This window comes from Rhipicephalus microplus, chromosome 9, assembly GCF_043290135.1.
Source record: "Rhipicephalus microplus isolate Deutch F79 chromosome 9, USDA_Rmic, whole genome shotgun sequence".
In the NCBI taxonomy this organism is placed as follows: Eukaryota; Metazoa; Arthropoda; class Arachnida; order Ixodida; family Ixodidae; genus Rhipicephalus; species Rhipicephalus microplus.
Genome location: NC_134708.1, coordinates 97,124,514 through 97,137,393, shown reverse-complemented (window position 1 = coordinate 97,137,393; position 12,880 = coordinate 97,124,514). Strand labels below are relative to the sequence as shown.

The window sequence follows — 12,880 nt, the reverse complement described above, 5'->3', positions numbered from 1 at the left end:
GCCAGCTTGGCTTCCTTAAATCTTGCGTTTTCAGAGGCTCCCCAGATTCAACCGTTCGTTTTTCCGAAGGACCCACGGGCGAACTCCAAAGTGGTCATCTCGTGCAACGCCCACTTCGGAACGGAGCCGATCACGTTTGTCTGGCTCAAGGACGGCCGCGAGATGAGCTCCGGAACTAAGGTCAAACAGAAGATGGTCACGGAAACCGTGAGCATGCTGACCATACCGGAATTGTCGTCGGAGGACATCGGCAACTACACCTGCCAGGCAACGAACCATTTCGGCCGAGATACATTCACAGCGGCGCTGCTGCTTACAGGTTAGTAAAGTGTGCGAGCTCGACCGTGTAAATTACCATAGAATAAATTGCCGTTTAGGTCCTCTGCACAACCTAAACGATCATCGAATGGCTGGTGGCACCGGACACATGCCTCTAGAATTACAACGACGCCGCGACAGTGGCAGCATCACTGTATGTCATTATCCCGATTAATCTCCCTGTGTTCGGGATAACATTTATGTCTCCTTCGTTCTCTAGGATGCTATTTCTTTCTTTCAGAAACACCCCAACTTTCCGCAATTTTGACCGATTGCGATCATTGTTAAGCGTAAGCTGCCCACGTACGTTAGCCCTTATTAAAAGCATTTGTTTATTCTGTGTAGTTACAAGTACTGGGGTGCTGACAAACTTTGTCGGAAGAACTTCAGTTTACTTTCCATAGAGTAAAAGGCACATCAAGGCAATTCCTGCGTCCGTAATAGAGAGGGTGGGGGGGGTCACACCCTTTTTTATGCATGCTCGTGCGTCTGTTGGTAAGTGAACGTCTATACACTTTTTTTTATAGATAAAACTAAATGAAAGTATTGGGGAGCGGGGGAGGTCAAAGCAGTGCTTAACTACGCCGCTGCTGTGTCTTCGACAGTCAAACAGTGCAGCGTCTGCAGACCTCGAAGTAACAACTTCAAAAGTACAGAATCTGATTTACCACCTCACTTACGCTGTAGTACGAATTAAACTAAACATAATGCTGCGGTATGAGGTGCCCAGAAACACGATATATTTTGAGGCACACGATTCTTCCGGATTATTTAAACAATGACCTGAGCAGCTGGCACCTAAGTCCTTCGCACTTCGTCGCCATGAATACGTGGTCGTCGCGGCAGGGAATCGAACCGGCAACCTCGACCTGCTGAGTCACCACTGTTGCGGTGTGCCGAACTCGATGCCTTCAGAACATATTCAAATGCAATGAAGCGTGCGAGACTGACACGACAGACGCGTGCTCAACTCCGAAGTTGGCAGTTTGAAAACTGTCCCACGCTTGACGTCGTTTCTGACTCGTCCACCACGTGGCGCTAGTTTCCCGTTTGAGGAATACGATGGGTCGCTGCTTTGTCTTGCCGATGTGCCTACCATTCACTTGCGCGGTCGCAAGGGAGCAGGTGTGATCGTTCCAATCGCCAGTTCTCTGAACGGCTTCTTGAGTTTGCGTTATCGAGTGGTTAGCAAGACGACGCCCGTATACCCTGCCTTGATGTTCCTGGCTGCAACCTGCGCAGTGACAACTTCTAGCCATTCCATCGGTAAGCTGACCATCCCGCAACCGCTACTACACAAAACTTGGCTTGAGCTCCAAGCGTGTACAAGGCCTCATCGTACAACCATTAGTGTTACTTTTCTTTCACAAACCCCTCCTTTTTCCTGCCCTCTCCGAACCAATATTTATTAGAATCACCCAAAATACAGCCGTTTTTCTTCCCGAAGAACCCACCGGTAGGAAAAGACGTAACCGTGACATGCTTCGCCACAGAGGGCGCTCTGCCGCTGCAGTTCGAGTGGCTCAAAAACGGAGAGATGCTGACTGGTGGGTCAAAGTTCGCAAAGAAGAATTCTATGGACAAGATGTCCACACTCATCATACACGAAGTGTCCGGAGCTGACGTCGGCAACTACACCTGTCGGGTGTCAAACGAGGCCGGAAATGACGGGTTCACCGCAAACCTCGTTGTTACCGGTGGGTCTTATTCGTTTATCCAGCACTTTATGTTGACAAAAGAAACATTTCAAGCCATATCTCACTTTTCGCAACCTGCTGCATCATATGCTGCGATATATATATATATATATATATATATATATATATATATATATATATATATATATATATATATATATATATATATATAGTGTGTGTGTGTGTGTGTGTGTGTGTGTGTTTGTGTGTGTGTGTGTGTGTGTGTGTGTGTGTGTGTGTGTGTGTGTGTGTGTGTGTGTGTGTGTGTGTGTGTGTGTGTGTGTGTGTGTGTGTGTGAAAAACTGTTGAGGCGCACGCTTTAAAAATCACCCTTCACGCCAGCTGCGTTTTGACGTTGCGTTCACTTCTGCTGTTGCAAACTATGCCGTAAACGCAATTGATATGATACATGAAGGTGTACGAGCGGTGAAACGAGGCGTACTGCTTTTTCTGCGAAAACTGAGCCGCTCGGCTTCGTACGTATTAATTATACAGCTACGTATCACAGATTACGCAAGCATAATTCGTCATCTATATTTCTCTCGTCTGTTTATCTTAAATATACTGGCCCGTCCTTTTTTCTGTCGATTATGCAGTACTCCACAATACTTTTTTTTTCTTCTTTTTTACGTTTTCACCATTTTTACATCTTCACTGAAGCTGCTGCGACGTCTGTTTGCGAGCGATCTTTATTTCCTCTGCGGCAATACGTTATTATATTCAAAGCAACATAACTGCTACGTTGCCTGAATTTCGTCTTATATGGTCACTGAATACATACCACTGTGGTTATATTGCACGCCTCAATGCCGAAAATTATTTGAAGCCCAGTGCGCACCGCAATAAACCTCATACATATATAGTAGAAGATGTCGAAAAAAGAGCAACAAGGTCAAAACTACAAGTAAGTTTCAAATCATTCATAAGTACTCGCGAAAAAGATGAAAGCCTAATGTGCACACCAATGGAGCGGTTTTACGCGTTCTCAAAACGTGCAGCGCCATCACCCCGTCGACAGCGACAGCTAATTATAGCCACTGTAGCTAAGGCCACGCTGCCGCCACTCTGCGCGCACAAGGGAACACACAAGGGGTGCATTGGTTTTGAATTCCACCACCGAGGGGCGCTAGTTGTCCACGGCGCACCCAAATCCCAGCCAACAACGGTGCAAGAAGACGTCTGCACGTCAGTACATGTCAGTCGACCGTCTGCGAAGCGTCGACCCAGGCAAACCAGTCTGGGAAGCAATGGTGCGCTGCGTTTTGCGCACCTTCATCACAGTCACCTTAGCGGTATTTGCCTGCACATGCCATGGGCAGTCAGGTGAGACCACTGAGAGTCCAAATATGCGACGTTTAACGCACGAGCAAGCGGTCAGCATTTCTGAGCGCTGTGCTGTTCCTTTCAGTCGAACCACCTAAAGTGCAGCCGTTCAATTTTCCGTCGACCAAGGCGATGCCGAAGAAGGTCATCGTTACCTGCGCCGTAATCGAGGGTACGGAGCCGCTGAAGTTTCTCTGGACGAAGGACGGCTTGCCAGTGCAGGACGCCCACAGACTTCACATAAAGCAGCACTCGCAGACGCTCTCGTCGCTGACCATCACGGATGTCGGAGCCGAGGACATCGGCAACTACATGTGCGCCGTCAGGAACGTCGCCGGATCGGACAGTGCGAGCTCGCAGCTTCTAGTCAAGGGTGAGACAATTTCGGAAATCTAAGCTCAGCTGCACATAATATCGCAAAAACGGCAGCATATTGCGCGCCATTTAGAGGTGCCGCCATTGTTGCTTACTTCAAAACTTGAGCCAATCTGCAATGCGCGTTTTTAAAGCACACGGGTTTGCATCTCTCTAGACAAAATCCTGCCGAAACTCATGCATATATGTCTTTAAGCATCTTCCTCGCATGGATAATAATAGGTTGAAATTCAAAGGCAGCTCAGTTGCACCGTCACGTACGGCTTTTGGAAATAAAAAAAACGGCAATATCGAAAACCGCGGAGTTACAAACAGCCCATGACCGAGCATTCCACTTCTCGACCTGCGTTCACCTGTTTAAAAAGAATACAGTCCTACTATACCGATGCCCTTCTGCTCCGATATTATGTTTTGCACATTACACGCGAACTACGAATTGACTGGTTTGTCTAGGTCGCCTGTTTTATTCAAAAGCGCACATCCAATGATTTCGTTTGTTTAATACGTTTTTTTTTCTTTTCGTTTCCATCGAAGGAAATAAATGTGTAGCAGCAATTTAACACTCGCTGCAGCTAACCGGCGGTCAGCCACTAAGGAATCGCTGCTGTGATACGTCTCGCTTTCACAGTTTCGTGATAATTTTATTTCAATGCCGCAAGGGCGCCAATACCGACTCTTTTACTTTTCTAAAGCACTTTGCAGCGAACCTCCTGATACTTATAGGGAAGAGGTATGGGGTACATCCGCATATATCCTCCCCTTCCCGAATTCCCCAAAAAGCTGCCACTAATACCGGATTCCCCGAATTTTCACCTCTATCTGAAGTCAAAAAATCAACTATCCACATTTTCGGGCGCACACGAATAATTTTAGGTAGGAGGGGGAGGCGAGAGAGAACGACAGGGAGGGGGTCGATTCCTTCTTTCTCCTCACCCGAGTCCTCGCAATGACTTGTACAAAGCAGTAGCTACTCAGCAAGAATAACGCATCACCCGTGTCAAACACGCGCTTTCAAATTTCGCTCGCCATTCTTCCCTTAGAGCCGTTCCTCTTCTACAGTTCTCGTAGCTTCACATAGCTGGCGCTACGAGCCTCGCTTTCTAAACACATTTGGTATGACTCGAGCATCCAGCCCTGCCTGCGCTGCATAACAGCCACGAGGCAGCTTTCGTTCAGCCACATAGGCACTGCGCCGTGCTCCCGACCGGGCTGCAGAAATTAGGTGCCTTTCTCCTCTTCTAACCACTACCACCCCCGTTCAGTCACAAAAAGTTTGCCCAAAGCACCAGCGAGCGATGTCGCTGTTCGACGCCATACTGTCCGTCCTTTTCTTTGAAGCAACGGCGTTGAGACTGCACGTCACAGCTCGAGCAGGTAGGCCCTATCGAATTTGAACTCGAGTTCTAGCAGCTCCTATATTCTTAATCTTTGATCTACGGCGCGCATCACCAACAGCACTTGCAGCTGCTCCCCGAGTCCACCCGTTCGCGTTTCCGAAGGATCACCAAAGGGGACGGACCGTGGTGGTAACATGCATCGTCGACCACGGCACTCCTCCGTTCAGCTTCGCCTGGTCGAAAGACGGACGTCCGCTGCCAGACACCGGGACCGAGAAGGCCGTGTCGAAGATGATCACGAAGTCCGTATCCGTCTTGACGGTGCCGAACGTCGACGCCGGAGACGTCGGCAACTACACGTGCAGCGCCGGCAACGCCGCCGGCAGCGACAGCTTCACGGCCGAGCTCGTTGTCTCCGGTGGGTGTTGTTGATGTCTCACACACTAATCAGCGTTCTGTGTGTTCGTCTAAAGGTAGATAACGCGCTCGTGTATTTGCGAAATCAGAGAACTCCGACTACTAAGGACGAAGCTCCAGTCGAAGGGGGAATCCGCTGCGTTTCCAGTCAATGAAGAGGTTTATAATTATAGTGCAGGGACCCCAAAACGGCCCGCGTATACGCGACGTCTTGCATTCCTTTGTAATTTCCATGGGTGCATGCAGCTAGGAGTACAAAGGAACGCAAGGACGTGCCCGCGCAAGTGGCTCAAGATTCGTGGCGCCAACTCTCCGATAACATTCAATAGTACCACGCTGGTACGTATACAGATGGTTTTCGAAGAGCTTATTTACACCCTCATCGCAATCAGCGCGCAAAAAACACAAAAACATAAGAAAGTGCACGACGAAAGCCCGACACTGGTTGTTAGACAGCGCCCATATCGTGCACTTTGTGTGCACTTTGTGCTTTTTTTTTTTGTGCGCTGATCGTGATGAGTATATTCTAACTAGCCCAATTTGCTGCTTTGCTACTTTAGCTTCTTTACACTTACGAATGATGATTGCGGGGATGTGCGAAATATTTCTAACGTTTTTTATGTAATCAAATTCATCAGCTATTTGAATTTTTCATTGTATCCTGCGCAAAACATTGTATCTGAGAGCTCCGAGATCGCCGAATGGTCTCATCAAGGTGACAAGATTTTTTTTTTGAACTTTCCTTTTTGTTTTTTTTAATAATACGTTGTGGATGATTCATTCCTTTCGTCAAGCGCGAAAATTCGCACCAGCCATGCCACTCGCGGACGCCTCGCGAAGCGGCCCACATACCTCCGATATCAAAAGCCGCGCAAGCTAGGATAGTTCCAACATCCTACTCCACGTGGCGCTAGTTGTCCACTCCCGCAAGATGCACAGATTTTCACTATAAAAGAGGGGTTCTGCTTTGGATCTCCGCGCGAACCTCACGAGTTTTGGAGGCGCAGCACGACCGGCGACATGTCTCTTCTTTCCGCTTTGACGTGGATCTTTGGCTCACTGCTCGGTACCATGATCCATTCCACAGCGACGGCTCAAGGTAAAGCATTTCCTCGTTGAAGGTTCAATCCCGATATTTCTTGGAGACGTAATCATCCCCCGTTGGCATTGATACACAGAGGCCCCCAGGCTTCAGCCATTTTACTTCCCCAAGGAGCACCCGCTGCTCGAGACCCTCGTGGTGTCCTGCATCGCGATACGGGGCACGCAGCCGGTGCACTTCGCCTGGCTCAAAGACGGCCGCCCCGTGGAACACGGCGGAGGCCGAACAGTGGCCCAGCAGTTGTCGGCAACGCTGTCGACGCTCACGATCCCGCAAGTGACGGCGCAAGACGTTGGAAACTACACGTGTCGCGCTTCCAACGCAGTCGGTAGCGACAGCTACAGCGCAGAGCTGCTCGTCACAGGTCAGTTATGTACCGTTCACATGCGGGGCTCTTATATAACACTGGTCGCAATCAAAACACTGCATGTTACATCGCATGTAACTGAAAGGACAATATTGGCAGTTTGGCGTGCGTATGTCATACTGAGGGTGTGGGGGGGGGGGGGGGGGGGATTTGTGTACGTATTTCACACATGTACTTTGAATGACGTTGACGCTTATGAAGAGGAGATATTCCGGACGAGTTCTTTTATTGCACGTTTGTAGGGTTAGGGACGTCGTCAGGCAACGAGTACTATCAAAACGTACGTTCCGCAAAATGTATCTTCAGGTATCTTCCGGTAGGTAAGTGAAGAAGAGCTAACGAAATGCGCATTAAGCGCTATTGATTGAACTAGTTTCGTCCGTGCTAATATGTACGCGTGTACGTTTGTGCTTTATTTTCATGGCCACCTGCCGTGGGTACTCAATGGTATTTGTGTTGCCCATTTTCTAGCCAATTCAAAGGTATGCACGTATACGTCGTCATAAGTTTTTCCTATATTGACAACGCAAAAATAAATGATTTCAACAACGGTGAGCGAAAACAAATGAAGGACAAACAAAGATGTTCGATGAAGACGATCGGAGTTCTCACTTCTATAGTTTTTTTTTTTAAACAGCTGAAATGTTGTAACTAACAACCCTCTATAGCAAATTAGTTATGAAAGTTCCCCCACGTGCAGTGTCTCCTTCAAATTATTCAAACCTACGCGCACTGCCCGCTCAACTTCGACGCTCCCCGCAACGCGGCGCTAGTTGTCCGGACTCTTCAAGTGGTGTTCCGACTAAAGAAAATCGCGGTACCAACACTTCGCACAGCGAGCGAGGCCACCTGCTAGAGTGCCGCACGACCATTTTCCCGCGGCTTGCGAGTGGCGACTCCTCACTAAAGCATGACTTTGAAAGGAGGGCTGCAAGTGAGGACATGGATCCTACTTCTCGGACTGCTTGAAGACGTTCACGCGGCGACCCCAGGTAAACTGGTTGAGCTCCGCTACGGATGAAAGCGCTTGCTTGCTGAAGGATTCAGGAATGTAATGCCATTTTCTTGGCGCCGCAGACGAGCCGCGCATCTGGCTTTCCCGCCGAGCGTCGCTGTCGGACAGGAAGTGAGCGTCACGTGTGTCGCTGCGCTGGGGAGGAAGCCCTTTCGGTTCGCCTGGACCCAGGACGGCCAGTTTCTCGCGAACACAGAGAGAAAGTACTCTCGGACTGTACGTGGTCATGCTCACCATTCAGCGGGTGACCGCCGATGACATCGGCAATTACACCTGCACCGTCAGCAACGGATTCGGCAGCGACAGCGCCACGGCGCCGTTGATAATGGAAGGTAGGCTCATTTGTTTGTGGCAGTCAGCAAGCATAATGGTTAGCAGGGCTTAGCCCGGTTAGTTACCCTGCACTGAGAAAAGGGGACGGAAATGTGACAATGCGGGGTGCAGCAAAAACAAAAAAACGTTCACACACACACACACACACACACACACACACACACACACACACACACACACACACACACACACACACACACACACACAATGATACGTTTGTCACGAGAACAGGTTCAACAGCAATCGCAGAAAACTAAGCAAGGTCGAACGTCCTTAGGGACACTCACAGTGACCATTCGCATAACCTGTACTCATTGAGTCACATGACCGCAATATCGAAAGTTCTGCTCCCTCGACTCAGCGTCATAGCAAAGTTCTTAATTCGGAAATTATATACAACTAAGAGGCTAGCAACGACACCCCTTGTTTTCTTTATCTCTTTTTTTTCAATTTGACGCACAATGAATTCTCGTGATGTTTTTCTTCATAGTCTTAAATGGAATTTCTGTCGGCATGGTAACTCTCTATGGCCCGATGAAGTTCGAGGAAATACATTGAAAATGCCGACTCCGCACTGCCGTTCTGCTGCTGCATGCTGTGCGCAGTATTCAGTAGAGGAAACCATGGCTTTAATTTGGCCGCTGGTACGCATATCCCGTGTTAATTTCTTTCTCGTTTTCTTGTTTCGGTTGCAGAAAAAGTAATGATGATGTTCTTACGATGAAATGATTCGAACACACTTCCAAATCGATTTGTCTATGTATTAACTATACTGTTTTATTTTTTTTTTCACTCTACTGCTCTTGCGCGGGAGATTGATTGGTTCAACCACCAATCAACCACCAATCGTGAATTAACGTGCCCGTTATCAGGTGACGAGCAGTATGTTTTGAACCGGCAGCCTCACCTCAGACTGCCCAAGCACACAAAAACGATTATAAGGACTTGCTTACCTCTGTACACTTGCCGAAAATGTGGACTTTTGTAGGTGTCCTCGGTCGTCGCTGTAACACAAAATTTTTCTCTGTTAGATAACCAGTCGCGATCGATTACCTTTAAAATTGCATAAACACTGATCAGCTTATAGCTTCTACACTTTACGCTCCTAAAGAAAACAAGCGATTTTGCGTCACACTATGCGAATTACATAACTAGTGAGTAGTATAAACCTTCCTGCCCATAACTGATCACTCAGTCATCATTCTTCGATGTCATCAGTCACCGCATCAACAATGTGCATATAATGCCTTGCAGACATGATAAGATCCTCTCGCCTAGTTAACTATTGTCTCTTTTCGTGACCGCAATGCAGGCCTCGCCAGGAAATACGCCTTGCTTTGCTTGCTTTGTTCCTCATCTCGTTGGTACTATGCATCTTTTACATCCATACACGTCCGAATAAAGGAAACTTAAATCAAATACATCCAATTAGACTTCCTCTTTTTGAAGCCTTGACCTAATTACACGAGTACGCAAAGCTGAATAACGACTACGATGCTGTACATGCGTGTAAAATCATGTTTAAACTACCCGGCAAGCACAGAAAAGAAACGCCTTCGTAAACCGCAAATTAAAATGAGAAAAATAATTGAAAAGGCCGGAAAAATCAGTTTTTTTTTTTAGTCTAAGCGACCAACACCACGTAGCGTTAGTTGTTCGTGAAATCACATTACTTTCAGAGCTTTATAAAGCGCTTTAAAAAAGTGAGAGAAGTAATCGGAAAGGCATCCTCTGCAGTGCAAGCGATCCACGCGACGTGGCGCTAGTTGTCCATGAAATCGCACTGCTTTCCGATCGAGGGACCTGGAGGCAAAGACGCCGTCGCACTGAGCACAGAGATACCAGCGAGAAGTCTACGCAAGAGGGTTCGAAAGCTCTGGCGTTCACGATGAAAAAGCTTGCTTCCATTTCAGTCAGCTTTCTCGTCTGTGTGCTCGCGAGTGGCAGATTTGCGGTTCTCGCCCAAAATCTCGGCGACGCTCGGGACCTCCCATTCGGCCTCTACACGGAGTGAGTCCGCAGAGATGTGCCGACCATCTCCAGGCACTCGTCGTTCCCGCCGGAGATACAGCCGTTCGCGTTCTCGAGGAACACGGCCCTGGGTCAGAGGGCCAGCGTGGCCTGTGTGGTGATCGGAGGCGTGGGACCCTTTCACTTCGCCTGGACCCACAACAACCGCCCGGTGAGCGGTGCGAGTGGCGGCAACAGCGCGGCTACGAAGCACGTCAAGCAGGACACCGCGAACATCGCCACTCTGACGCTGGAGAAGGTGTCGGCCGAGGACATCGGCAACTACACGTGCGCGGTGACCAGCGCCCACGGCACCGACAGCTACACCGCGACGCTCGTCGTCCAAGGTGAGGAAGGTCCAGCACCGAATTTGGTCAACGAATCACTTAGAAGGAAATTACTGATTGACTCTCCCGGATGTTGTTGTCCATTACTTGTGTATACTTGAGAGTGTGTTCTCAGTCGCTTTTTCCCCCCTGGCGTATTCAGCTCCGCTCCGTACGCACAACGCAAGGCACAAAATTGTTCGATGGTTTTGATCTCGATGAACGTGAGTAAGTGCATAAAGATTAGAGTACATTGAAGCCTCATCGCTACTAGCACAACTGTTTGCAGAGGCTAATTTCTGCCGTTTCGGCGTCCCTGGTCGCATGTTTCATGACATTATTTGTATAGAAAATCGCTATTACTGTCAAGAAGTAAACTAAACACTGAATTCTATTTAACCACAATTTCACTTGATCAAACGGAATTCCATTTGCTAGCACAAAACGCTATACACAAATACACTGTGCATTACGCGCCAACGTTACTTGTGTACAGTGTAATTTCGTTGATGCAATATTCGCGGAAAGCGGCAAGTATCTATAACTAGCATCATCCCGCCAACAAGCGCGAAAAGGCGTGGAAATAGGCTTATTCTGCGACAAACTGGATAGCAAACTTTCCCTTGGACACCACACGTTAGGTGGAGGAGCATTACCCGGTTGCTGTAATCCACAGTTATTCGTAAACGTCCAAATCATTCGGCAGATCTCTTCCAACCTCCTTCTTTTCAACATTTGTGAAATGTTGGAAATTCGTTCTTCGTAGGTTGTAGGAATCTTATTCAACCGTACCTGCGCCGTCTTCTCCATTAATGGTTGGGGAGAACTTTCAGCACAGGCCTCTACCCCCGTTTTTTTTTTTTTTACTCTTACCCGCCATAGCTTTCACGATCAGTATGAAGAAAGAAAAGGTATTAGGGGTGGCAAGGGGGGGGGGGGGGGGGAGGGTGGAACCCCTCCTGGGCAATACTTGTTCACGAGTTCAAGCGTATGATCAAATTGCAGTTGAAAACGCGGTCGCGTAGACAGTACGGAAAGGCAATTTTCCTGTTGGACACTTGCCGTGAAATAACGAAAAAATCGCATTATCACAAAAAAACGTGTAATGCAAGTTTGCGTCCCCCAACCAAATTTATACGCTAAATTAACCGGTGAGCAAGCGCGCGGCGCATTCAAACCATCGCGAGCAGGAAAACCGCGATGAAAGGCACAGATGAAAGACGTAGTTATCGGTATCTCCTCAGAGCGGCGCTAGTCGTCTAAGTTCGCAACTTTCAGTCGCCACCGCGACGTCACCAGCCGCTTATCAGTTAGCGCTCTGCTTCTATTCAGACTAGTGCGGCGACGTCGTTTGGTGACATGGAGGTCCAGCTAGCCTCTCTTTTTATCACAAGTGTGCTAACCCTCATAGCTCCTTGCTACAGCGTCGATACCGGTGAGTGATTCTATGCACGTGTACCACCTGAAAGACTCCTTCGATACGCTATGGTCAGCATGTGTTATTGTACCGCAGTCGTTTATCCCTCTAGGCCTTCCAGCGATCATGCCGTTCTCGTTTCCGGAGAATGTCCGGCTCGGTCAGAAGATTACGGTCATGTGCGTCGTTTCGAGTGGCGCCGCACCTTTCCAATACGCTTGGACGCACGGTGGTACCGCGCTGACCGGCGGTTCGAGAAAGCACGTCAAAGTTCTCGCCGAGAACGTCGAAGCCTTGACCATCGAAGCCGTCGGCGGAGAAGATTTCGGAAACTACACGTGCACGGTGTCCAACTCCGTTGGAAGCGCCACCTATGCAGCCGCTCTCTACGTTGAGGGTAAGAACGCGACCCAACTCTGCGCGTCAACACAACGCATGGCGGCGTCTACAACACACAAAGAGTATAGATATACACACAAAGTGTATGTATATGTTCTCACGGTGCACGTGTTTACCTTCATCGTGACCCGCGCGTGTCCACTCTACATGTGGAAGTATTTGCAAACAGCCTTCGGAAAAACTTGTTTTGTACAAACGTAATCCGATATTGGCGAAGCAAAGCCTCCCGATTTCCAGTACTTCCTCATTTGAGCATTGCAGACTTATTCTCATGTTGTATTTCAACATCGGGACAGTGTTCCTGATACTACGCCGGTAACACTATGGATAAGCGATGAGAAACGTGATCTTCGAAAAACGCCATTAAGTCATTAACGAAATAACTTTCCGCTAAATATTTATTTTCTTCAGCGCTACGGACGTTCCAGCATTTTTCGGCAGTTC

General features: G+C 48.4%; 2 protein-coding genes across 5 annotated transcripts in view; one reads left to right on the top strand and one right to left on the bottom strand.

Moving 5' to 3' along the window:
• LOC119163142 (uncharacterized) overlaps positions 1 to 12,880 on the bottom strand; it is a 166,733-nt gene that overhangs the window by 68,614 nt on the left and 85,239 nt on the right. For 2 of the 4 annotated variants that reach the window (XM_075874134.1, XM_075874135.1), the window contains 2 exons: positions 9,238 to 9,288; positions 8,186 to 8,355 (listed from right to left, as the gene is read on the bottom strand). The gene's annotated coding sequence lies outside the window, so the exon portion shown is untranslated. The remainder of the gene's footprint in view (positions 1 to 8,185; positions 8,356 to 9,237; positions 9,289 to 12,880) is intronic. The other 2 variants (XM_075874133.1, XM_075874136.1) reach the window with 1 other exon arrangement.
• The window catches only part of LOC119185727 (hemicentin-1), a 122,854-nt gene that overhangs the window by 28,671 nt on the left and 81,303 nt on the right, over positions 1 to 12,880 (top strand). Inside the window, exons 10-17 of the mRNA XM_075874514.1 lie at positions 35 to 319; positions 1,812 to 2,015; positions 3,424 to 3,711; positions 5,169 to 5,468; positions 6,646 to 6,933; positions 8,014 to 8,062; positions 10,328 to 10,641; positions 12,150 to 12,434. Of these exons, the coding sequence (XP_075730629.1) occupies positions 35 to 319; positions 1,812 to 2,015; positions 3,424 to 3,711; positions 5,169 to 5,468; positions 6,646 to 6,933; positions 8,014 to 8,062; positions 10,328 to 10,641; positions 12,150 to 12,434 (2,013 nt within the window). The remainder of the gene's footprint in view (positions 1 to 34; positions 320 to 1,811; positions 2,016 to 3,423; positions 3,712 to 5,168; positions 5,469 to 6,645; positions 6,934 to 8,013; positions 8,063 to 10,327; positions 10,642 to 12,149; positions 12,435 to 12,880) is intronic.